The sequence below is a fragment of the Staurois parvus genome, unplaced genomic scaffold, assembly GCF_062004578.1.
Source record: "Staurois parvus isolate SC_StPar_1 unplaced genomic scaffold, SC_StPar_1.0 ptg000059l, whole genome shotgun sequence".
Classification (NCBI taxonomy): Eukaryota; Metazoa; Chordata; class Amphibia; order Anura; family Ranidae; genus Staurois; species Staurois parvus.
This window is the reverse complement of record NW_028317855.1, coordinates 12107795-12135775: the sequence shown is the minus strand read 5'-3', so window position 1 is coordinate 12135775 and position 27981 is coordinate 12107795. Positions and strand designations below refer to the sequence as shown.

General features: G+C 41.1%; 1 protein-coding gene across 1 annotated transcript in view; it reads right to left on the bottom strand.

Moving 5' to 3' along the window:
- The window catches only part of PLG (plasminogen), a 191103-nt gene that overhangs the window by 118000 nt on the left and 45122 nt on the right, over positions 1–27981 (bottom strand). Inside the window, exons 3-4 of the mRNA XM_089668611.1 lie at positions 2855–2961; positions 914–1028 (exon numbers count right to left, since the gene is read on the bottom strand). Of these exons, the coding sequence (XP_089524737.1) occupies positions 914–1028; positions 2855–2961 (222 nt within the window). The remainder of the gene's footprint in view (positions 1–913; positions 1029–2854; positions 2962–27981) is intronic.

Sequence of the window (27981 nt, the reverse complement as noted above, 5' to 3'; positions counted from 1 at the left end):
GGGCAGTATGATGGACAGCTTTGTACGTCAGTGTTAGGATTTTGAATTTGATACGTTGGGCAATGGGAAGCCAGTGGAGGGATGGGCAGAGGGGGGTGGCGGAAACGGAGAAGTTGGTAAGGTGGAAAAGTCTGGCTGCAGAATTCAGGATAGAATAAAGTGGGGATAGCCTGTGGTGAGGCAGGCCAGTGAGGAGGGAGTTGCAGTAATCGAGTCGTGATATGATGAGGGAGTGGAGGAGCTGTTTAGTGGTTTCTGGGGTTAGGAACGTGCATATTTTGCCGATGTTGCGGAGGTGGAGTCTGCATGAGTTTGTTAGTGATTGGACTTCGGGCTGGAAGGATAGATTGGAGTCAAGAATGACACCAAGTACTCTGGCCTGTGGGGCGGGCCTGATGGTGGCATTGTTGGATGTGATGGAGAAGTCAGTAGGGGGTGGTGTGCGGGCTGGGGGGAAGATTAGGAGCTCGGTTTTGGAGACGTTCAGTTTAAGGAAGTGGAGCGACATCATTCAGTAGGCTTGTGATTCGGGCGGAGACTGAGGGGGTGAGGCGAGGGGTTAAGAGATAGATTTGCGTGTCGTCGGCATAAAGGTAGTAGTTGAAGCGAAGGGGCCCGAGGACAGAGCCTTGAGGGACCCCAACAGAGAGGAGGAGTGAGGGGGAGGTGGTAGCATTATAGGTAACTCTGAAGGAGCGTTGTGATAGGTAGGATGAGAGCCAGGAGAGAGCAGAGTCTCTGTACCTATAATACAAAGATATATATATATATATGATAAATGTACATATTCTCTTAAGATAACAAAAATTGCATCATTTCCAATTATGAGGAAGTAAAAATAAGTAAAATCAGCATTAGTAAATGCATTTGAAATAAACACGTCATATTATGAATGATAAAAAAAATACTCTACTTTGGTAAATGGGGGGTGTTTGATGCCCAATCTTGACATGTTTTCCCAGTCTTTGTTTTAGATTCAGTTCCTCTGTAATCCTTTCCACTTCCAGAAATGCATTCTTCAAGGTAAACTACAGAAAAGATACATGAATGAATTAAATGAAATACAGATTTTGTTCCTAAACAGCCGTATTAGCATTGTTTTTTTTCTTTCTGGTGTGCTGTGTGAATGGGAATATATAATAAACATATAGTAAAGGTTTTTCAAATTTGACCGCAAAAGTGGAAATACACTTTAGGTCCCGTTGTTTGCTGACAACACACAGCATTTTTGTGAACCGAATGTTCACTGCCCTGCCAAAATTTTTTGCTAAACTACTCAATCATTCTGACTCTCAGATCTCTACAACAAAATTTCTAGTCATTCTGTAGTCCAAAATAAGAACTAGAAGGGTTCTTTGCAATAACCCTGAAAGTGTGCAGATGGCACTGTGAATTTCTGTCAAGATGAACATTTTTTTTCCACATTTTTGAACAGAAATCATAAAATGCTTCCAAAGGTATATTAAACAGACTAAAAAAGAAAGATACAAGAAGTTTATTGCTAGGGTTTACATAGACTTTAAACACTTCACGTCCTGCCCATTTATATAAACAGTCGGAAGGGAGCAGTGCAGGAGCGGGTTGTTGTTCATAAACGGCGCCTGCATTTTCAGGTTGTGCGTGCTTCCTGGGAGCGTGCAGCACTGCGATCCGGTGCCCGCTGCTGTACGGGACCTCTGTGTGAGGTCCCGATCAAGTAATCACTGATTGGCCAATCAGTGATCACATGAATACTTCTGACATCATTACGTACTACGTGTGAAATCTGTGAATGATCACAGAGATCACATAGTACAAAGCTATTCACAACAGCCTTGTACCATGTGACAGTATTTCTCAATGGCTGCAGGAATGCAGCCAGAGAGAAGGAGAAATGATTGCTTTTACAGCCTTTATGAGTGTAAAAGCAATCAGTGTAAACAAAAACAAAAAAAAAAATCTTCATCATCCTCCACAAGTAGTACAGTGTCACTATGGTGCTACTGTACTGCTAGGGAGACAGTATGTTCAAAAGGAAAAATAATAATATAATAATAATATAAAAACAATTTACAAATTTTATTTTAAAAATTATAATTTTTGGTTATAAACCAATTTGGGTTTTATTTTTACTAAAAAGATAACCAAATAAATTTATGAAGATTTATGAAGAAAGATTATTTATTTGCAAAATTGTAGAAGAAAAACACTTTTTTTCAAAATTTTTGGACATTTCATTTATATAGCAAAAAAAATACAAATCCCAGTGGTGAATAAATACCACCAAAATAAAGTTTTATCTGTCTTAAAAACATGCTAAAAAATTCATATTGGTACAGTGTTGCAAGACCGCGCAATTGTCATTCAAAGTGTGATAGCACTGAAAGCTGAAAATTGGCCTGGACAGGAAGGTGCTAAAAAAATCTGAGCTTGAAGTGGTTAAAAAGAGTACAAAGGTTAATTTGCTTACAGAATGTAGTATCTGCAGGTATGTTTGGTTGGTCCACATTTTCATATAATTTGACAAATTTTCAAGAGATAGAGTTTTAAGCCTCTTTCACACGGGGTGAATTAATTTGTGCCCTGTGCAGGGCTATGTTTACTGACACAAGGATGCACGGGTGTTGTGTGCATCCCCATGCCAGTAGTCCTAAAGCTGTCTATTGGAATGCAACAGTTGCACGGACAAAGCCTTTGGTCCCAATGTGACATCTGTGTGTATGCACACAACATCCATGTTCCAGTAAACAGGGTCCTGCATGGAGCAGGTATTAATTTGCCCTGTGTGAACAAGATCTTATATATGAAAACTTCTAAACATAATCTAATAAGTATAAACACAATAAATAATAAATGATGCAAACTGAGCACATACGTTTTTTTTCGTATATAGCTACATCACTCCTTCGATGCACCAATGAAGACTTCTGATTGTCAAGAAGCGTAAGACATAGTTGGTTTTTTGAACCATACAAAAAAGATCTGAAGGATGTAAAAAATAAAATTAGCAATTAGCAAATTAGTAAAATTAGTATATGCAAACGAACAGCTTCTTCAGAGATTCCATATAAAGTGACAAGAGGCATAAAATCTACTCTATAAATCAGTACTTTCTGACTGCATTTTGAAAACAGCAATATTAAATAATTGTCCACACTGGTGCTGAAAAGGCTGTAAAATATCACTAAATATACATAACAAGAAAAATGTATGTTAACTGATACTAGCACACAAATGACAAACTCCATGGTATATCAGAAGGAATTTTAGAAAGGTATTAAAATATAACTAAAAGCAAAATGTGTTCTTTTATGCTTAGATTGAGTAGAAAGGAACTAGAATGTGCCAGGTTTTTATGCAATATAAAAAAAAAAGAACAATATTTTTTACTTTCTGCTATAAAACATATTCAATAAAAAAGAATTAATTTCTTCATAAATTTAGGCCAAAATGTATTCTGCTACATATTTTTGGTAAAAAAATCCTAATAAGCGTATATTGATTGGTTTATAAGTTTAAGTTATAGTGCCTACAAACTCAGGTATATATACTGGAATTTTTTATAATGTATATATATATACTAGTAATATATATTAATAATCAGCAACTTATAGTGGAACTGTGATATTCCAGCAGACAGTCTCACACTAACTGACGCTATGTGGGGATCAGTGACACTAATGCAGTGATCAGTGTTAAAAACATACACTGTCACTGTATTAACCGCTTGCCGCCCTGCCACTGTGTATATACGTGTGCAGGGCGGCAGTGGAGCGCAAAACCACGTTTTAAAACGGGTTCCGCGCTCCCGACACTTTCGCCGGCAGGGGGCGCGCACGCGCTCCCGCCGACCCGCGGGTGACACTATTTGATCCAGGAGGGATTAATCATTAGATTTCAGCCAGTGATTTCTGGCTGAAATCACATGATCGGTCCCTGTCCTATCCTGTCCTGTGTTGACATACACAGGGCAGGATATGATGTCATTCTTCTCTGCCTGGACACATTCCGTTCCAGACAGAGAAGAAGACATCCAAAAAGTGAGTACACAAGCACTACACTACAGTTAGAACACTCTAGGACACATTTAACCCCCTGATCGCCCCCCCCCCAGTTAACCCTTCACTGCCCTGTCACCAGTGTTACTGATCAGTGAAGCGATTTTTACTGATCAGTGTCGCTGGCGACTTCCGATAGAGTTAGCGCCCCTCCCAGATAGCGCCAGATTGCCCGCCAGTACACCAGTAATCCCGTTTAACCCCTTGATCGCCCCCCCCCTCCAGTTAACCCCTTCACTGCCCTGTCACCCAGTGTCACTGATCAGTGAACCAATTTTTACTGATCACTGTATCAGTGTCGTTGGCGACTTCCGATAGAGTTAGCACCCCTCCCAGATAGCGCCAGTTTGCCCGCCAGTACACCAGTAATCCCGTTTAACCCCTTGATCGCCCCCCCCTCCAGTTAACCCCTTCACTGCCCTGTCACCCAGTGTCACTGATCAGTGAACCAATTTTTACAGATCACTGTATCAGTGTCGCTGGCGACTTCCGATAGAGTTAGCGCCCCTCCCAGATAGTGCCAGATTGCCCGCCAGTACACCAGTAATCCCGTTTAACCCCTTGATTGCCCCCCCCCCCTCCAGTTAAACCCTTCACTGCCTGTCACCCAGTGTCACTGATCAGTGAACCAATTTTTACAGATCACTGTATCAGTGTCGCTGGCGACTTCCGATAGAGTTAGCGCCCCTCCCAGATAGCGCCAGTTTGTCCGCCAGTACACCAGTAATCCCGTTTAACCCCTTGATCGCCCCCCCCTCCAGTTAACCCCTTCACTGCCCTGTCACCCAGTGTCACTGATCAGTGAACCAATTTTTACTGATCACTGTATCAGTGTCGCTGGCGACTTCCGATAGAGTTAGCGCCCCTCCCAGATAGCGCCAGTTTGCCCGCCAGTACACCAGTAATCCCGTTTAACCCCTTGATCGCCCCCCCCTCCAGTTAACCCCTTCACTGCCCTGTCACCCAGTGTCACTGATCAGTGAACCAATTTTTACTGATCACTGTATCAGTGTCGCTGGCGACTTCCGATAGAGTTAGCGCCCCTCCCAGATAGCGCCAGTTTGCCCGCCAGTACACCAGTAATCCCGTTTAACCCCTTGATCCCCCCCCCCAGTTAACCCCTGCACTGCCCTGTCACCAGTGTCACTGATCAGTGAACCAATTTTTACTGATCACTGTATCAGTGTCGCTGGCGACTTCCGATAGAGTTAGCGCCCCTCCCAGATAGCGCCAGATTGCCCGCCAGTACACCAGTAATCCCGTTTAACCCCTTGATCACCCCCCCCTCCAGTTAACCCCTTCACTGCCCTGTCACCAGTGTCACTGATCACTGAACCAATTTTTACTGATCATTGTATCAGTGTCGCTGGTGACTTCCGATAGAGTTAGCGCCCCTCCCAGATAGCGCCAGTTTGCCCGCCAGTACACCAGTAATCCCGTTTAACCCCTTGATCGCCCCCCCCCCCAGTTAACCCCTGCACTGCCCTGTCACCAGTGTCACTGATCAGTGAACCAATTTTTACTGATCACTGTATCAGTGTCGCTGGCGACTTCCGATAGTGTTAGCGCCCCTCCCAGATAGGGCCAGTTTGCCCGCCAGTACACCAGTAATCCCGTTTAACCCCTTGATCACCCCCCCCCAGTTAACCCCTGCACTGCCCTGTCACCAGTGTCACTGATCAGTGAACCAATTTTTACTGATCACTGCATCAGTGTCGCTGGCGACTTCCGATAGTGTTAGCGCCCCTCCCAGATAGCGCCAGATTGCCCGCTAGTACACCAGTAATCCCATTTAACCCCTTAATTTCCCCCCCCCAGTTAACCCATTCACTGCCCTGTCACCAGTGTCACTGATCAGTGAACCGATTTTTACTGATCACTGTATCAGTGTCGCTGGCGACTTCCGATAGTGTTAGCGCCCCTCCCAGATAGTGCCAGTTTGCCCGCTAGTGCACCAGAAATCCCATTTAACCCCTTGATCGCCCCCCCCCCCAGTTAACCCCTTCACTGCCCTGTCACCAGTGTCATTGATTACAGTGAACAGATTTTTACTGATCACTGTATTAGTGTCACTGGTGACTTCCGATAGTGTTAGCGCCCCTCCTAGATAGCGCCAGTTTGCCCGCTAATGCACGGGATTTTTTTTACCAAAAACATGTAGCAGAATACATTTTGGCTTAAATTTATGACTAACTTTGAGTTTACGATATATTTTTTATAGCTGAAAGTAGAAAATATTGTTTTTTTTCAAAATTTTTGTGGTTTTTTTGTTTATAGCGCAAAAAATAAAAAGCGCACAGGTGATCAAATACCACCAAAAGAAAGCTCTATTTGTGTGAAAAAAAGGACGTAATTTTCGTTTGGATGCAGCATTGCATGACCGCGCAATTATCATTTGAGTTAGTGCAGCGCTGTATAGCAAAGAAAGGCATAAATTACAGTATCTATACCATAGTTTGTAGACGCTATAACTTTCACACAAAGCAATCAATATACACTTATTGGGATTTTTTTTACCAAAAACATGTAGCAGAATACATTTTGGCTTAAATTTATGACTAACTTTGAGTTTACGATATATTTTTTTATAGCTGAAAGTAGAAAATATTGTTTTTTTTCAAAATTTTTGTGGTTTTTTTGTTTATAGCGCAAAAAATAAAAAGCGCACAGGTGATCAAATACCACCAAAAAAAAGCTCTATTTGTGTGAAAAAAAGGACGTAAATTTTGTTTGGGTACAGCATTGCATGACCGCGCAATTATCATTTGAATTAGTGCAGCGCCAAACAGCAAAAAAAGGCCTGGTCATTAAGGGGGGTAAATCCTCTGGGGCTCAAGTGGTTAATTACTCTGGCTAGGAAGGGTTAAACATCCAGGGCAATCAGGGATAACTGTGTGCCTACCTATAAGTTTTGTGTACACTCTGTGCTGTTTTTACTAGGCAGTCTGCTAGACTTTATTCCCTGCTTTGCAGGGAAAGAAAATCTAGCAGATCACTGCTGACAGAACACAGCTCAGCCTTGTTAACATAGGCAGAGCTGTGCTCTGTCAATGTCCTTGGCGATCAACAAGTGCCAGCATTCCATTGTCTGGCACCTGTTGATCAGCTTCTGATCAACAGGGAAAGAAGGAGAGTCAGAGAAAATCCGGGTTGAAAGGGTCTTTGCTCATTTGCATATAATTCATTATATTGATAAGATGTTGAGACATGCTGTAGTCTTATTATATTCATATATGTTGTTAATTTTGCAAAATCCTTTAGATATTTGGAGGTGTAAAAAAATTTCCTTACATGGGTCTGAGAACCCTTTATTTACAGCCCACATTCTGATTTCATGTGATTCCCTGACACGTGACCCCACCCTGTCACCGAGCATGGCTGGAGATGTCACTGCCCAGACAAGGAGTGGCCGCTTCACTCCCCATGTTTTACGGTGGCGGGGCTTGGGCCCGGTTGGCCCTTTGATGTTAAGTTTCTATGTCCTTTCAGGAAAGGCATCTAGCCTACCTGATCCATGGTTCATTGTGTTTTCTTTTGTTATAGTGGCTCCTAGAGCCCTACTTCTATTGTTTTATGTTTTTGTTTTTTTGATAACTTTGGTGATGGTAGTCACACACAATTTTGTGAATGTCCCGATCACAATTTGGGATCTGGGTTGTTTCATAAAATGATACTGACAGATTTTATCTTTTAAGATGCAGATATAGATGCTCCACTGATTAGACAATCTTTTTTACATATTTTTCAGATGGTCATAATAATGCTGACTAATACTATTTTTTTTTGCCATGGTGGTTCATTGTATCTCACATAATGTCCAGGGTTTCAATTCCCCAACCAAGCGTAAAACGGCCTTCCTCCAGTATGGACGCCTAGAGGCAAAGATTATTTTATTACAGGAAACTCATTTCGCAGCCGCTAAACACCCCACATATTTCCACAGATCCTACAAGCAGGGGTTTTACACCTTACATTCTACTAAATGTAGAGGCGTTGCAATTTTTCTTCACAACTCGTTCCCCCTTGACGTTCAACATGTTCATCATGACCCTAAAAGCAGATTTATCATTATTAAAGGCACTCCTTGGGGTCGTGCACTCACAACAGCAAATGTTTATGCACCTAATGTGGCGCAAGCATCCTTTTTTCACATTTTTTTACAGTTCTTGATAGGTTCTTATCCCCCCATTTATTGGTGGGAGCAGACTTTAAGTTGGTAGCTAACCCCCTTTTAGACAGAAGTTCATCCTCACCTTCCTCCCCAGCCTTTCCAAAATCCCTCACTAAATAACTAGAAACATTCCAACTGGTAGACTCCTGGAGGGCACATAATATGGGAGTGAGAGACTATTCTTTTTACACCCACCCACATGACTCTTACTCTAGGCTGGATTATATCTATTGCTCCCCCATATTGCTAGCCAACTCCAGGAAGGTGTGCATACATATATGCACTTGGTCGGAGCACAACATAGTGGCACTTTCTATCACTTTCATTGGTCTAGCACCTGCCCCCTACTCCTGGAGACTTAACAATTCTATGCTTACAGATGTTAATTCTCGTCAGAAAGTAGTTACCTCTATCCAAGAATACTTTCAATTGAACGCCACTCCTGATATTTCCCCGACTACTCTGTCGGTGGCCCATAAGGCGGTCCTTAGAGACGGCCTTATATCCATGGCATCATCTAGGAACAGGGAGCGGTGGAAACAAATTCAGAAACTTACCCAGGAATTAGAAATGCATTATAGAACTCATGTTGGCAATCCTTCTCTCCTTAACAAAAAGTTGATATCACAAAAGAGGCTAGAACTGAATACTATACTATCCCAGAAAACTGAAAAAGCTTTACGGTGGTCTAAGGCATCTTTCCTATTACATAGTAACTCTGCGTCTACTATGTTTGCACGGAAACTGAACCATTCTATACAGCCTCCACATATATATAAATTACGCACTAAAAATGGTACCATCTCCTCTTTACCTCATGAAGTATTGGGTATTATTGAACTTTCCACTCTATTAGCTCCCCCACAAACGACTTCCACCCCTCCAGATGGCTCATGTCTTGATTCTCTACCCCTCCCTGCTCTCACACCCTCTCAGATAGGCTCCCTTAATGCCCCATTTTCCATGGAGGAGATAACCTGTGCGATCAGCGCACTGCGAGCTTCTACAGTACCAGGCCCAGATGGGTTTATGGCTAGTTACTATAAACATTTTGCCCCCGTGCTGGTTCCTTTCTTGCTGTCATTGTTCAATGATACTTTGCAGGGTGGGAAGCTTCCTGAGGAGATGCTGTTGGCTAATATGTCCCTACTACCTAAACCCCTAAAAGATCATCATCTACCTCAAAACTATAGACCCATCTCAGTGATGAACAACGAACTTAAAATATTCAGCTGTATTTTGGCAAATAGACTGGCCCCTATTATCTCCTCTTTGGTCTCACCTGACCAATCGGGTTTTATTCCGGATAGACTTATCACAGAAAATATAGGTCTCACACTAAATGTTATTCAAGATGCTAACTTACATTCTAAAGAAGTGTTGTTACTAAGCCTGGACATTAATAAGGCCTTCGATAGTGTCCTCTGGCCCTATATGTTCTCACTGTTACAGTAGATTGGCTTTCACGACGAATTTCTGTCTGGTGTACATGTTTGTATGCCTCCCCCCAAACAAGAATTAGACTCCCAGGCTGCAACTTGGAATTTTTTATGCTGGGCAGGGGCACCCGACAGGGCTGTCCACTTTCACCCTTGCTATTTGCACTAATTTTGGAACCCTTGGCGATTGCTATAAGAACACACCCAAACACCTTGGGGTATCCCCTCTTGGTATCGCAATGTAAATTATGTATGTATGCAGATGATGTCATGCTTTTCCTTACTAACCCATTAGTATCACTGCCGAATTTATGTACATTATTGAATGAATTTGCATCCATATTGGGCCTCACTGTAAATTTTACCAAATCAGTTGTTATGCCTATTAATGTTACTGGTTCCCTGGGTGCATCTCTCTGCAGCTCTTTCCCATTTCGTTGGGCCACAGATCGGATCTCCTATCTGGGTGTCTATCTTACTCCTAGCTACTCAAGCTTATTTGCAGTTAATTACCCACCATGTGTGTCACGCCTTTCTACTTTGTTAAAGATCTGGCATGGATACCCTATCTAATTTTTTGAGTCATGGCAGTGAAGATGAATGTTTTGGCGAAATTACTATACTTGTTTCGAGCACTCCCAATTTCGGTCTAAAAATCATTTCTAGATCATTTTCAACGCGTGATTAATCATTTTATTAGTGTAACAAACGACCTCGTTTTACTTCATCAATCCTATACCAATTGCACAGGGTGGGTGGCCTTGGTCTTCCCAATTTCTGGCTCTATTACCTGTCGGCCCGCTTCGCACAATTATTGCAATGGGCGACTATTAACTCCCAAGTCCCTTGGATCAGAATTGAATCTCAATTTATACGTCCGTTATATTTACCAGGTATACAGTTAGGTCCATATATATTTGGACACAGGCACAATTTTAGTTTTTTTCAGGTATTTACCAAAACATATTCAAGCTATAGTTATATAATGGATATGGGCTGAAAGTGCACACTCTCAGGTTTAATTTGAGGGTATGTACATGCAAATTGGAGGAAGGGTTTAGGAATTTTAAGCTCTTAATAGTAGCCACCCCCCCTTTTTCAAGGGACCAAAAGTAATTGAACAATTGAATATAATCATAAATTAAATTTACATTTTTAATATTTTGTTGAGAATCCTTTACTGGCAATGACTGCCTGATGTCTGGAACCCATGGACATTACCAAAGACTGGGTTTCCTCCTTTCTGATGCTTTGCCAAGCTCTAACTGCAGCTATTTTCAGTTGTTCTTTGTTTGTGGGTCTTTCTGCCTTTATTTTTGCCTTCAGCAAGTGAAATACATGCTCAATTGGTTTGAGATCAGATGATTGACTCGGCCATTGCAGAATATTCCACTGTTTTTCCTTCAAAAGCTTCTGGGTTGTTTTTGCAGTGTGTTTTGGATCATTGTCCATCTGCACTGTGAAGCACCGTCCAATCAACTTTGCTGCATTTGGCTGAATCTGGGCTGACAGTATATCTCTAAATACTGCAGAATTCATCCAGCTGCCTCTGTCTTCTGTCACATCATCAATAAACACCAATGACCCAGTGCCACTGGAAGCCATGCATGCCCATGCCATCACACTTTTTTTCTTCCCATCATTCTGGTACAGATTAATCATAGTTTCATCCATCCAAAGAATGCTTTTCCAGAACTGGTCTGGCTTTTTTAGATGTTTTTGGCAAAGTCTAATCTGGCTTTTCTATTCCACAGGCTTATGAATGGTTTTTGCACCTTGTGGTGAACCTCTGTACTTGCTCTCATGAAGTCTTCTCTTGATTGTAGACTTTGGCAATGATACGCCCACCTCCTGGAGAGTGTCCTTCACTTGTCTGGATGTTGTAAATGGGCTTTTCTTTACCATAGAGAGGATTCTGCAATCATCCACCACTATTGTCTTCTGTGAACGTCCATGCCTTTTTATGTTGCTGAGCTCACCAGTGCATTCTTCTTTCCCCAGAATGTACCAAACTGTTGATTTGGCCACTCCTAATGTTGCTGCTATTTTTCTGATGGATTTGTTTCATTTTTGAAGCCTTACAACGACCTGTTTCACTTGCATGGACAGCTCCTTTGAATGCATTATCCCTTTGAGGACCATAAGATTACAGAATGCCAAAAGAATCAATTTTTTGTTTTTAAAGTTCGTACACTTCAGTTGCTATAACTGAGCCATTTCATGAAATAATTGGCAAAACGCTAGATCCATTTGTTGATAAGAACTAATATTTTGACTCAAACCAAAAAAAAAAAAAAAGTATTTTAAGTTCTTAATTCTGCAATCATCCACCACTATTGTCTTCTGTGAACGTCCATGCCTTTTTATGTTGCTGAGCTCACCAGTGCATTCTTCTTTCCCCAGAATGTACCAAACTGTTGATTTGGCCACTCCTAATGTTGCTGCTATTTTTCTGATGGATTTGTTTCATTTTTGAAGCCTTACAACGACCTGTTTCACTTGCATGGACAGCTCCTTTGAATGCATTATCCCTTTGAGGACCATAAGATTACAGAATGCCAAAAGAATCAATTTTTTGTTTTTAAAGTTCGTACACTTCAGTTGCTATAACTGAGCCATTTCATGAAATAATTGGCAAAACGCTAGATCCATTTGTTGATAAGAACTAATATTTTGACTCAAACCAAAAAAAAAAAAAAAGTATTTTAAGTTCTTAATCAGATGATACAGGCAATTAAAAACATGGGACAAATACGTCCCTTGGTCCTCAAAGGGTTATGTAGGATCACAGCAAAAGATTCCAAATGAAAATACCACACTTATAATCAACTCCAGACATTTACCTGCTTAATTGATGAAGAAATAATGAAGGAGTAGCCCACACCTTGTCATGAAACAGCTTTTGATTCAACTGTCCAATTACTTTGGGTCCCTTGAAAAAGGGGGGATGGCTACTCTTAAGAGCTGTAATTCCTAAATCCTTCCTCCAATTTGGATGTAAATACCCTCAAATTAAACCTGAGAGTGTGCACTTTCAGCCCATATCCACTATATAACTATAGCTTGAATATGTTTTGGTATTTGGGTTCTTCATTTTTTGGAGACCCGAGATTTATTATAGCATTCTCATCTCCACAGGCTTTTCATTAGTGGTATGATCATTCCTTTATCAAATTATCTGATTTTCAAAGAGGAGGGTCTTATATAACTTTTGAGATGTTATGTACACTTTTTGAAATCCCGCTTCGGGAATACCATTGTTATAGGCAAAAAAAGACATTTTTTCCATACACATTTTGATCTGACACCTGCGTCCCCGATTGCATTTTTCGAACGTAATAGCCTTGACTCTCCTAGGGGCAGGGGTCTTATTTCGGATTTGTATCGTCTTTTTTTGGTAACTATCTACTACTCACCCCCCTTATATAGACAGAAATGGGAGGCAGATAGTGGTGGCACTTTTTCGGAAGAGAACTGGGACACCATGGTGGAGAATATACATAAAAGCGCTATATCTCTTTCTGTTTGGGAGACGGCCCTCAAAGTATTAACCTGATGGTATTATACCCCTTCTAGGCTGAGTGTCATGTTTCCAGGGACATCCCACCTTTGTTTCCGGGGTTGTGGCCTAGCTGGTACCTTAGTGCATATATTTTGGGCTTGCCCAAGCCTTTTATTAGTGTGGAGCAAAGTCTCTGAAGTGGCCTCTGCTGTGGCAGATGTCCCTGTGCATCTGTCTATGCAGTCTTGCCTATCGGGAGCCCGCATCTTGGAGATACCGATGTGGGCTATAAGGTTGATCCACACCATCTGTGTTTCTGTCCTGTGGGCCATTGCCCTGCATTGGAGGTCGCCCACTGTGCCATTGCCCTCGGTTTTGCGGAGAGTTGATGCAGTGATGCTCATGGAGAGAATTCATTATAAGTTACTGGATAGGATGCAATTATTCGACAGAAAGTGGGAAGTTTGGAAAACTCATAGACATTTAGGGGTTTATTTACTAAAGCTGGAGAGTGCAAAATCAGACTCACTTCTGCATAGAAACCAATCAGCTTCCAGGTTTCATTGCCAAAGCTTCATTGAACAAGCTGAGGTTAGAAGCTGATTGGTTTCTATGCAGAAGGGAGTCTGATTTTGGACTCTCCAGCTTTAGTAAATAAACCCCTTACTATCTGAATAATGAATACTTATGATTCAATTGATCGTGTTTTTCTGTTGGTGCTATTATTGCTCTTATCTATCTTACTCATACACTTAATTTTTATGCCTTACATTACTGTACCCTTTTGTACTGCATATTGCAGATGTGCCTTGTTTCTGTTTTATATTTTACTTGATGCTGTAATGTTGTTTTTGCAGCCTATTTCATAAAAAAAAATAAAATCATTTGTAAACAAAAAAAATAAATGCAGTTTCCACCCCTTGTGCCTGTTTTACTTTAATGCCCCTTGTACTTTGAGGAAATGTTATTATGGTTGTTTGCGTTGTCTTTGAATTGGGACAGCACTGACCAATATAGCTCAACAAACTTTCATCTTTGCTATGTAAATATTCATATAAAATGCAAGAATAACACCCTTGCAAATATATTATTTATGTGACATAGGGTATTTTCTGTTATTTTACCTGTGTGGCTCAAGAAGAAGCACATTAAGGTCATAGAGTGGCCTAATTCCTTAAGTATTTAGAGAAGATCTTTAAGGAAGTGTGAACCAAAATCCCTCGTGAGATGTGTGCAAACCTGGTAACCAACTACAAGAGACATCTTACCTCTGTGCTTGCCAACAAGGGTTATTCCACCAAGTACTAAGTCATGTTTTGCTTGGGGATCAAATACTTATTTTACTCACTGAACTACAACTCAATTTATAACATTTGTATCGTGTATTTTTCTGGATTTTTGGCTGATATTATTTCTCTGTCATTTAAAATACACCTATGATAAAAAAGTATTTATTTATTAATAGAATTAAACCATTCATGGTATGAATTATTAATTACTACTCTCTAAATATGGTCTTTTAGCCAGTTTTTTATCCATTTTGAAACTGTATTTTCTAAGCCTGTAGATTTTACTTTACAGATTAGCCGCACGTATGGACCTGTGTAAAATATAGGAACTACATTGGCCTTATGCCGATCCAATGGTACCATGCTAGTCAATAAAGAGTCTCCAAAAATTAGAAACAATGGTTTAGATATAACAGAGCTCAGCTCTTTGAGGACCATCTGTTGTAAGCCATCTGGTTCAGGTGCTTTATTCACCTTTATTTTCTAAATATTTCTGGATCATGTCAATCTTGAGCCATTGTAGATCATTTGGAGCTATGTCAATATCATCCCCATTAAGGATTTGAGCCTTCCCATTTTCCTTTGTATACATACAGTAGAACTGAAGAAGGCATTTAATATGCTATGTCTCTATGTCCTCAGTAACCAACTCAAAATTATATAGAAAAGGGCCTACATGCTCAGACATCACTTTTTTACTGTTAATATATTTGAAAAATTTTGGGGGGTATATCCTTTCAATTTTTGCAGCCTTGATTTACTTTTTACATATTGTGTTATATTCTTTGTACCGTTTAAATGATCATAATGTTCCTTCATTTTTCTTTTCAATAATTTTTATGGGGTTTTATAAAAAAAAATAAAATTACATTGAATAAGGATTCGGTAAGCTCATTGGCCACATGGCTGAATAATGTGGATCACATACAAAATATTCAAAATATAAACATAAGTGTAAAGTAAGGCAGAAAACATTCCAATTATGTAAATTGAACCAAACAAAGATTTCCTAAAATGAACCTCTGGAAATTTAACAGCTATCATAAAGCTGAAACGTCTTGTAGAAACTACTTATGCAGTCAAAGGACACAGAAAAAGTGTCGAAGAAGGACGGAAGAGGGCCACCTTCTTTTCTTCCACCAACATAATCCTTCAAATATCTTAGTTTGCAGGGCATTAGGTGTGAGACACAAACAAATCACAACAGACTGAGTATATTTCAACACATTAAAAGAATCAAAGATAGGGAAAGGAGTAAAGGGGTTATGGTGTTCTATCAGAGTTCTGCATTCCCTACCTACCAACCAGCATATGCTAAAATGGGCATTGCAGGTAACATAGCCAAGGGTCCCAAACTTTTTCACATTTGGCATGCTTATCCCGAAGGATACTAACCAGTTTTTCATGTAACATATCTCAGGTAAGTTGTGCTTCCTTAAAGCTAAATCTACCATGGAGGTTTTCCAAGCAGTAGCTATAGATATGTTAGCAGCCAAAAACATATAAAAGATAAGAATCTGAATATGTTAGGGAATATTATTAACGGGCTCATTAAGAAGAGCTAATTGAGCTTTTTTGGTAATGTCGACCATTGTTACCGAATAAATTAAAGTGTGCACTCTCACCCAAAAGTGCCTAACCTTAAGTCCACTAGGTGTGAAACATTACTCCCTCCTCGCCACAGTCTTGCAAGCACATGGGGGCACCTCAGGGTACATTTTAGATAGCCTGGCTGGGACGAGGTACCACTGTGACAAGACCTTATAATTGGTCTCTATCAACTGGACATTCATGATACCCTTGTGCATACTGGAGGTCCATGTGTTCCAGTCTCCATCAGCCATCAAAATTTCCAAATCCTTTTCCCAAGCCAATCTATATGAAAGTCTCAGAGCAGATCCAGCCAAATACCTATATAGGAACGATATACTGCCCTTTTGAGGTACTCCTTTCAGGCATTTCAAATGCCGTGTGAATAGTAATGCCCTCTGCCCTCCTCTGCAAGGAAGCAATCTCAAGTATGTGTGGTAGTGAGTCCTTATATCACCAACTTGGGTTCCCCAGGGCTCGGAGTCTAAGCCCCAGCCTGCCTGTTCACCATACTATCCCCTGATAGTGGGGATGGACTTGTAGCAAGCTGGGACCAGGTCGCGGCCCCCAGGTAGACCCAGCTGAGACCACTCCTGTGTGCAGAGTACCAACAGAAGGAGACAAAGGGAAATCCAGGACACAAGCCGTGGTCAGGACAGGCAGCAGACAAGCACATATGAAAGACAAAGCCAGGATCTGTACATGGATAGTCAGTCACAGGATACACTAGAAGTAGCAAACGGGAACTGTGAAGTTGCTCCTGCAAGGATTACCTCACTGAGCTCGTGTATGTATACAAACATGGAGGCAACCTAGGAAGTGATAGAAGGGAAAAGTATATAAATCCACAGTGGAGCAGGCAATGCCCATAGGTGAACAGAGAAGCCAGCAGCACACGAGAATGGAAACAGATCTAGCAGAACCACTACAGCAAGGATGTAAGAAGTGCATAAACAGAAATCTGCAGGCTAGACTTGAGGTTGTTGGAGGTAAAAGTTCACTTTTTGGGCACCCTTACTGTCAAGGAAGTGTCCTGTGCAGTACAATCCCTTATCTATCCACCATTGGAACAGGAGGCCATAAGCCAGGAGGGAATTCAGGGTTGCTGAATGTTAGAGCTACCAGTACATGCAGGGATTTCAGAGGTGTTATTTTGCAGGAGGAGTCTCAGAGATGCATCAAATGGGAGATAGAGGGACAGAGGATTGCTTGGAGGTTTTGAAATGGGATCCACATTAAAAGGTCTATGGGCAGAGGTCTACAAGCATGTACTTCTAGTGAAATCCAATCTGGCTTATAGAGATTGGAATACATTTGATATGGGGGGGTTCAAAAATAATTTTAATTGAGGTAAAACCGCCATTTTAACAGCAGCAGCTCATGATAACGTATGCAATTGCCACATCTCCACCTCCTGAAGCAATATCGTATGTTCATTTAACGCCCAAGTAGGGCATAGAATGCATATGCCAAGAAAATGGAAATTGAGCTTTAAGACTCTCGAATGTCTAGTCCAAAAGATTTATATTGAAAGCTTCTGGTTTGTTCCTTCATTTCTATATTTTATAAATGCTCTTTTCATATTATTTGTAGCTATTCTAACTTTGGACATGAGCCACATAGGTTTTACTTTTAAACAGAAACATAGGTATTGTCTTTAGCTTTTTAAATGTATTGCCCAAGGGCATACTTGCAGTGTGTTTGCATATAGTCGATTTGAAGCATTCCCATTTCTGTTCTATTTTCTTTAATGACAACATTCCCTCCCAGTCTAAGTCTTGTAGAGTAGCCCTTAGCCTTGGAAAATGTGCTCTTAAAATTAAGTGTTTATATTTTTTCAGTATGTGTTTGTTGTTTACAGCTTACATTAAGTGAAATCATATTATGGTCACTCCTACCCAGATGTTTCTTTATATCCAAATTACTAATAATCTCTGCATTGAGAGTAACAGGTCCAGCAGAGTATAATTTCTAGTTAGGGCCTCTATGAACTGTACCATAAAATTGTCTTGCAATAAGTTTATAAATTTCTGCCCTTTTACAGTTCCAGCAGTCCCAGTACTCCAATAAATTCCCCCATTTTTATCACTGTCCCAGCCCTTGCTGCCCTTTCTATCTGTGCAAGGAGATGAGACTCCACCTCCTCATTAACACTGGGTGGTCTATAACACACTCTAATAAATAACTTAGAAGGGTGCACACCCATATGCATCTCCACCCATAATGCTTCAGGGCCATCAATAAGGTCCTTTTTCACACTGACTTTGAAATCACTTCTCACATAGAGACAGACACCACCCCCTTTTTTGTTTTACCCTCTCTCTCTGAAAGAGAGCATCGACAGATGTATTAATAGCCTAAATGTGTGAAGAATGAAGCCAAGATTCAGCAATACCAACTAAATCATATTTCTCTTCAGGCAGACTTGTGGAATTAGTTAAAAAACATGTTCCAATTGTGTTTTGCAATTTTTTTTGTAGTACAAATAGTACTATAATTTGCAATGGTTGTTTGTAACATGAGAACCTTCTTATCACCTGCCATAGCCCTCCCCCCATCTTCCCCCATTCCTCTCACCATTAGGATTTGACCTTACCCTTCCCTTACCCTCCCCCCTCAGTCCTATTTTAAATACTCCTCCAGCTTGCCCATAAACATCTTCCCCAACACAGCAGACCCCTTTCCATTTAGGTGCAAACCGTCTTTAGTATATAGGTTGCACCCCAATAAAAAACCCAAATCTTTCCCTTGTACACCATGTCTTTAGCTATGGATTTGGTTCCCTAAGCGCCCCCTGTCTGTCCTGTGTTGCCCAGGGCCGTCTTTAATATTGATTGGAACCTTGGCAAACATTTTCTTGGACCCTTCCAATGCAATTTCGCTCTCAACTTGCTCTGAGCTATACAATAAATAGGAGCTAGACTCAAAATTAGTTTACTGCAGAAGATCGTGTAGCGATTGTGATTGGTAGCTGGAGGTTACAGAATATCATTACCGTTCACTGACTGGATGCTAGAGATTACAGCACACATTACAGCTCACTGATTAGTTGCTAGAGGTTACAGAACATGATTTCTGCATGCTGATTGGTTGCAAGAGGTTAATGCACATTAATAATGCTCACTGATTGGTTGCAAGAGGTTACTGTACATTATTACTGCTCATCCATTGGTTGTTAGAGGTTACTACACACCCTTACCACTCACTGATTGGTTGCTAGAGGTTACTGCACATCATTACCCCTCACTGAGTGGCTGCTAGAGGTCACTGCACATCAATACTGCTCACTGATTGATTGCTAGAGGTTACTGTTCATCATTACTGATAACTGATTGGTTACTAGAGGTCACCACACATCATTATTGCTCACTGATTGGTTGCTAGAGATGACAGCAAATCACTACTGTTCACTGGGGGGGGGGGGGGAGGCAGTGCTGGGAAATGTGTCAGTGGTTTTTTTTTTGCACTGATCACTGTATTGGTATCACTGGGGATGTCAGTGACCCCAAGTCAGTTCCCCCCAGTGTCAGAATGTCTTCCGCTGTCCCGCAGTCCTGCCATAAATCGCTAATCGCCACCATAAGTCGTTGATCGTCGCCATAAGTCTCTGATCACCTCCATTATTAGTATAAATAAATAAAAATTCCAGTATATATACTGCCATTTGTAGACGCTATAATTTTCACATAAACCAATTAATTTACATGTATTGGGATTTTTTTTTAGCAAAGACATGTCGCAGAATACATTTTGGCCTAAATTTGTGATGAAATTTGATTTTTTAATTTTTTTACTGGATATGTATAGCAATTAGTCCAAAATATTGTTTTTTTCAAAACTGTCGGTCTTTTTTTTTATAGCGCAAAAAATAAAAACCACATAGGCGATCAAATACCACCGAAAGAAAGCTCAATTCATGGGGAAAAAAGGACGTAAATTTCATTCTGGTGCATTGCATGACCGCGCAATTGTCAGTTAAAGTAAAGCAGCACCGTAACACAAAACGCTTCCTAACCGCCCTATAGCAGAAATACTGCTACAGGGCGGCACGGGTGCGCAAAATCACATATATATATATATATATATATACGTGATTCGCACTCCCATGGTTTTCTCACCCCTCCCAGATAGTGTCAGATTGCCCGTCAGTACACCAGTAATCACATTTAATTACTTGATTGCCAGGAACACGCTCATACACAATAAACATCCATTGCTAGTATAGTGTCTGAACGGATCATTATCTGATCAGATTAGCACTATACCAGTGTTAACATTAGTATAGTGTCCCCAAAAACGCAGCATTAGCGGGATCAGCCCCGGCACCTGCCAGCACCTGCGTTTAGCCCCTACGCTTACCCCCCCTTTCCTCCCCAGCAAGTGCAGTGTCATTAGGTCACTGTCACTTGATACATTTTACACAAAACCGCAGTGTTTGCAGAAACAGGCCTGATCACTGTTAGCACTTGCCGGTAAATTTTGATGACTCTCATATTCAGCAGAGTGCCAGTACTAGTGCCACGTTACCTTTTGGTGAACTGGCGAGCACCAGCAGCCTTGTACACCCTGGTCTTTCACATACCTTCACTGCAGTATCACTTGGTGACGTGGTGAGTCCCATAAGTGTAGTACTGGCACAGTGTAAGCTGGTGCGGTGGCGAGCACAAGTATTGTCCTGCAAACAACAAGAATTCGCAAACAGGCCCGTAGAGCCCCTAGTATAGTTCCGGATGTGCTTGCAAATCTCGATTGGCAGCCCACAAATTCTGCAGCACCCATACTTCCCCCATTTACTGCCCAACCTTAAATTCAGGTGGAAACAGCACATTTAACTACTCCCCTTGATTTTTTGGAGCTGTTTTTCACGGAAGATCTGTATGCATTGATTGTGGATCAAAGCAATTTATATGTACAACAATTTATCGCCACCAGCTGCTCACACATGCCATGGGTATATGTGGAATTACTTCACAAAATACATTCTTCTATTTCTCCCGAGTATGGGGGTACCACATGTAAGAGATGTTTTGGCAGCCACGTACAGGACCCCAAAATCCAATATTCACCTTCAGGCTTTGAAAGGGCTTTATTTCCTCATTACACTTCCTGACTACCGATCGCAGTTTCGGAGGCCCTGAAATGCCAAGATAGCACCAAACCTTCGCAAATGACCCTATTTTGGAAAGTAGACACCCCAAGGAATTTGATAAGAAGCATGGTGAGTATTTTTCAGATCTTGTTTGTTGACACAAGTTTTTGGAAAATGAAGAAAAAAAACACAAAGATGTTTTTTCTTTTTTTATATTTCAAAACCTTGTGAGAAAAAATGAGATCTGCAAAAAAATTCATCATGCCTCTTTTTAAATCACTTGGGGTGTCTACTTTCCAAAAAGTGGTCATTTTGGGGGGGGTTTGGTGCTATTCTGGCATTTCAGGGCCTCCAAAACTGTGATAGGTAGTGAGGAAGTGAAATGAGGAAGTTACGCACCTTTCAAAGTGGTCATTGGATTTCAGGCTCCTGTATGTGGCTAGGCTCCCAAAAAGTCTCACACATGTGGTATCCCCATACTCAGTAGAAGTAGCAGAATGTAATTTAGGGTATAATTCCACATATACCCATGGCTTGTACGAGAAATATATAATTTGTATTTCAATGGTTTTTATTCATTTATAACAATTAACACAGGAGCAACAAATCATGTCCATGCATGGGCTATCAATTGTACATAGAGGAACTACAAATTAGAGAAATCAGTGCTCTAACACCAACAGGGCAAAAGATACGCCCACGCAGGGGCCATCAATGGCACTTAAATAATAAAACATAAATATAACACTGGTAATAACTCAAACTAAAAGCAAACAGAGAAAAAAAGGGGGGGAAAGGAAGGAGAAGTACAAAAGAAAAAAGGATAGCCAAACCAAGAGCAGGGATCCAAGAACGTCAAAGCCGAACAACATCACATCCCCAGGCTAGCTGGGGGGAGTGTGGGAAAGGTATATTGCAACCACAGCTCCCATATTTTTAAGAATTTACATTGGGAGTCGTTGGAGATACTCGACATCTGTTCATTGAGCATCATAGCAGTCATACGGTCCTGCATTCCCTGAAGAGGGACAAACGGGCTCTTCCAGGCCTGAGCAATTGTTCTAGAGGCTGACAAAAACAAATAGTCAGCCAACTTCTGCTGGTGAGCCAAGAGGCCCGGTATGGGACAATGAAGCAAAGCATACCGAGCATCCCGTCATATAGAAAGATGACACAAGGTGAAAAGGAGGCCAAACACACAAGACCAAAAATGAAGCAGCCTCGGGCATGACCACCAGATATGCAATACATCACCACGATGGCCACAACCCCGAAAGCATCGATCACTGCAGGCAGGGTTCGCCTGTGCCAAACAAGCCGGAACCCAATACCAACGAAACAACACCTTGTAGGCCGCCTCCAGCGTGGTTGTATAAAAAGAGCATTTAGCTACAAGCGACCAGGCCCTATTCCAGTCCTCCGGATCCACAACCACTCCCAGGTCGTGCTCCCACTGAACGACATATGAAAGAGAAGTATGCTGCGACGAGTGTCTATTCAAGGCTTCATAAAGAATGGAGATAAGGCCTGAGGCACCTGGACGCTGTTGGCAAAGCAGTTCAAAGGCAGATTTCTGGTATGGGAACACAGAAGTGCCCCGCAATGAGAGCAGCCAATGAAGCAATTGAAGGTAACGAAAAAATTCCGCCGGAGGGCCATCCTATGACTCCCAAAGAGAATTCCACGTGGGGAAGGACAGAGAGGTCAATAAGTGTCGTACTTGTGAAAAACCGTTGGCCATCCACCAAGAAAACGCCCTTGGTTGATCTAAACCCAGTGGAAAGAGGGGGTTGTTAGTAATCGGGAGCAAAGGCAAGAAAAGTGACATTAGGCCACTGGAATAACGTACCGAGTCCCACACTTGTAAGCCATGGAGCAAAATCGTCCGTGGGGCGCAGGGCAGGGGGAAGCCAAAGAAGCGTTGAAATCGCAATAGGGGCACAAATAGGTAATTCCAGCAGGACCCAGAGAGGTATGTCTGAGGAAGCATGCAACGTAGATAGCGGGGTGATCTGGCTCGCCTGATAATATTTAGTTACATAGGGAACCCCAAGGCCACCCTAGAGTCCATGGACAAAAGCGTAGTTCTGGAAACTCTGGGGCGTTTATCGGCCCAGATAAAACGCATAATCTTCGCCTGAAGTAACCAAAGGAAATGAGGAGGAACCCGCACTGGGAGGGTGCGAAAATAGTATAACAATTTTGGCAAGATGGTCATTTTCACTAAATGAATCCGTCCTATCCATAACAGGAGCGGAACATGCCAAGAATGCATAAGAGAGGACATAGAGCGAAGCAATGGATAATAATTTGCAGTAAACAGTGAGTCATAGGTGGGGGACAAGCGAATGCCTAGGTATTCAAGAAAAGAAGAGGCCCATTTATAAGGGAAGTGGGACTATAGGCGCGAAACCAGATCTGAGGCCAAAGTAATATTAAGCATGACAGTCTTATTCAAATTGATACAGAGACCCGAAATCAAAGAGAAGCGCTCAAGAACCTGTTGTAAATTTGGAAGCGTTGTCAGGGGATTAGTGAGAGTCAAGAGGGCATCGTCTGCAAAAAGGTTCAGCTTGAACTCCTGTCCCGCATATGGAACCCCCGATACATTACAGTCAGTCCGGAGCGCCATAACCAGAGAAATATATCATTTAAATGACAACTTTGTGTAAAAAAAAATGTTTTTGTCATTTTCCAGAAACTTGTAGAAAAAAATAAATCTTTCATGGACTCAATATGCTTCTCAGCAGTAAGCTTGTGGTGTCTACTTTCTGAAAAGGGGTCATTTGGGGGCGTTTGTACTATCCTGGTATTTTAGCACCTCAAGAAATGTGATAAGCAGTCAGAAAGTAAAAGCTGTGTGAATTTCATTATCTATACCTTAGTTTGTAGATGCTATAACTTTCACCCAAAGCAATAGATATACACTTATTGGGATTTTTTTAACCAAAAACATGTAGCAGAATACATTTTGGCCTAAATTTATGAAGAAATTTTTATTTTTTTGGATATTTTTTATGACCAAAATGAGAAAATATAGTTTTTTTCAAATATATTATTTTTTCTTCAAAACGTTTTTTGTTTATAGCGCCAAAAATAAAAAGCGCACAGGTGATCAAATACTACCAAAAGAAATTTCTATTTCTGTGAAAAAAGGACACACATTTCATTTATCTACCGTATTGCATGCCTGCGCAATTGTCAGTTAAACTACTGCAGTGCTGTATAGCAAAAAAATGGCGTAAATTGTAGTATCTATACCATAGTTTGTAGATGCTATAACTTTCACACAAAGCAATCAATATACACTTATTTGGATTTTTTTTTACCAAAAACATGTAGCAGAATACATTTTAAGAGGTGCTGTATCCTATCGAAAGATCCAAGGGGAACCCCAGATGGACAGAGGTGCCCAGAGGGAAACCCAGAGATGACAGACGAGTCCATGAGAGGATTCCATTTTTGAGACCTTGTAGTGATTACTATTTTCTACATACATATTGGAATTATGCATCTGGTGAGTGTATAATTCAAATATTTGATCACCAGAAGACGCACGAAGGATCACTAATCCATAGACTTTTTGCACTTTATTCTGACACCATTAGTTACCTATACTTATACCGTTATCATTTGAGTTTTTCATTTATGTATTATCTTGCCTTTATTTCATGTGGATTTATCTGCTTATAGCGCTGCGCCTTTTTTACTACATTAGTTCTTGAAGGTTTTTTCTGGTGCCTTTCGGCGTGCAGCAGCTTATCACCTAGCGCTCACTTTTCTCCCCATGCTACTCCACAGAATACATTCTGGCCTATAACTTTGAGTTTACTATATATTTTTTATAGTCGAAAGTAAAAAATATTGTTTTTCTTCAAAATGTTCGGTATTTTTTTTTTTTTTAGCGTGAAAAATAAAAAGCGCACAGGTGATCAAATACCACCAAAAGAAATCTCTATTTGTGTGAAAAAAAGGACGTAAATTTCGTTTGGGTACAGCATTGCATGAGTGCGCAATTATCAGTTGAATAAGGAGCACCGAGTAGCAAAAAGAGGCCTGGTCATTAAGGGAGGTAAATCCTCTGGAGGGCAAATGGTTAAGATTTTCACCATGGTTGTCAAAGTCTACCTGCTCAAAGCATCTGATGGCTCATCCCCTAATTGGTATGACTTAAGATGATCTTGCAAAGGTTGAGGGTTTTGCTAGCACTCCAGGCCCCCTCACCCCCATTGTTGATAAGTTTCCCCCTGGGTTGGAATGTGGAGTGATTCTGATGCACGAGTTGGGTCTATCTCTATTGGCAACTCATTTTCTCAAGAGAGGGGAGTTAGGTCCAAAGGAGAGCTTCAGAAGATATGTGGTCAGGTTTCTCTCCCATACTGGACTTACAGTATTTTCAAATACATAGTTACTTGACAACCCACAGATGGAAGGCAGCCTTCTCTAGACCTCTTATGACTCTAGAAACGCTATGTCTGAAAGGGAAACCCATTGACAAAACCATCTCTTTGGCCTATTCTTGGCTTCAAAACAATCTTTCTATCACCCATGACAATTTTTGGCTAGGTTGGGAATCAGCAGAGTTCTCCGATGACCAACGGAGAAAAGCCTGAATTTTTGATCACAAATGCTCCATCAGCACCAGGACTCAAGAAACCTCTTACAAATTGTAAATGCATTGGTACGCTATGCTGGACAGGTTAAAGAGGTGGTTTCCCCAGACATCAGGCTTATGTTGGTGCTGTGAGTCAGCTGAGGGCTCCTTGTTTCATGTTTGGTGGCAATATCCATGGCTTAATCCATTCTGGGATGAAATTCAAGAGTTGATCTAGTCTACTACGGAGACTGCATTGCCCTTGATTCCTGAATGTTGCCTCCTCCATATTTCTGAGTGCTTGTTGAAATCGTACAAGAGATCCTTGGTGCGGCACCTTTTGAATGCGGCTAAATCCTTAATTCACTCACACCCCCTCGATTCAAGACTGCATAAGAGAGGTTAATGTTATTCAGGAATTGGAACGGACACTGACTATGACTGATGATATGGTTCCCAGGTTTCACAAATTGTGGTCCAGTTGGTATGATTCACAAATAGTGCAGCGCTCACTCAAAAATAATATTAAATACTAAACCACTGGGTGTGAATAAATACACTCAAAAGTGCAAAGATATTACAATAAAGTGCCAAAATGAAACAATGAAAATAAGTAATTAAATATAGTGCCACTATAAATAAAGTGACGCACCGGAAGCTGCGTATTAGCGTACCTACACGTTACGTCACAGACTGCTCGTGACTTCCTTGGGGGATACCTTTAGGAGATCCTCTGCATGAGGATTGTTACCAGCCCTTATGGTAAAGTATCCAGGGTGATCCTGAAAGCTGTTTCGCCCCTGGGGGTCCCCGGGAGGAGGTGAGGAGGCATTTTAGCCGCAATAGAAGAAGTGTGTTGACAAGGTCACGGAATTACAAAGCACCATTGCACAATGCATGAACTCATCCATCACATATTGTTTGCTGTATGGACTTTTTGATTATTTGAGTGTTTTAAAGTGTGGACACTTATTTGGCACCTAAGAACTTTTGGTTATCCCCTTTTTTCAAAGGGGTCTACATCATTCTTTGTGTGTATACACGGTTTATGAGTCACTTTATTTATAGTGTCACTATATTTAATTTATTTAATTTGATTACTTATTGTCATTGCTTCATTTTGGCACTTTATTGTAATATCTTTGCACTTTTGAGTGTATTTATTCACACCCAGTGGTTTAGTATTTAATATTATTTTTGAGTGAGCGCTGCACTATTTGTGAATCATTTAACACTGTTTAGGTATCAGTTTTGAGTGTTGGCAGCTTCAAGTGAGGTTACACTTCCTTATAAGCGCAGGAGGACCCTGGTTTATAACTGTGGTCCAGTTGGTATGCTTTCACTTTTTCGGAAAAATATAAAGGCCTGATGGGTGAATAGCTCTTTTTCTCTTTTGGACGTGTGGGTCATGTTGGTGAATTCTAAGCATCTCTTGCAGAGATAGATCTGTTCTGTTTTACTATGTGAATGCTTGCTAATGTTTTGATTATACTACTGAGTTTGCTCCGAAACTAATTTGTAAACTGTGTACTACATGATATGATAATATGCTATGCTTTCTTGTAGCTCATTCTTGTTCTGCTTTTTCTTTCTGAATAAAAGCCAATTGTTTACAAAAAAAAACATATGTTCACATTTGTGTGTCAGGAATGCATGCAAAAATTGCTTTTCTGACACCACATAAACTTGCTGCCCTTTAGCAGATACACAGCAGTGCCATTAATTTTTAATGACACCCTCATGCATCTACTGATGTGCACAGTTTCACATGCACCAAAATTCATGGTTGCTTGGTGTGATTTTTCAAAAGGGTCGGGGACCTTTTTTCTGTATTTATAGCACATAGAGCAGCCCATTGAAATTAATGGGCTGTCCTATCTTTATCCACCCCATCAGTACACCTTTGCATCCTAAATTTCAGTGCTAACCTCTGCATCCCAAACCTCCCCATCCTCTTCACTCCAACTTCCCCCCCCCACCTTAACTCTAAATGCCTCCTCTGCTCATCTTTGCACCCACCTTCCTTACCTCTGTACATCCCCTCCTTGCTGACCTGTGCACCCAAACTGTAATTCCTTTCCTGCCTACCTCTGCAAAGCTGACTCCTTACACAAATTTTTTTAAATCTTGGAGCCGTGATTGACATATGCTTTTCCCACGCTCCCCCTGGCTAGTCTGGGTCTAGGTTGTTGATTGGATCCCTGATGTTGGTCTTGTCTTTTTCTTCTTTCCTTTCTTTTCTTTTTGCCTTTGTCTGACATTTGTGAGGC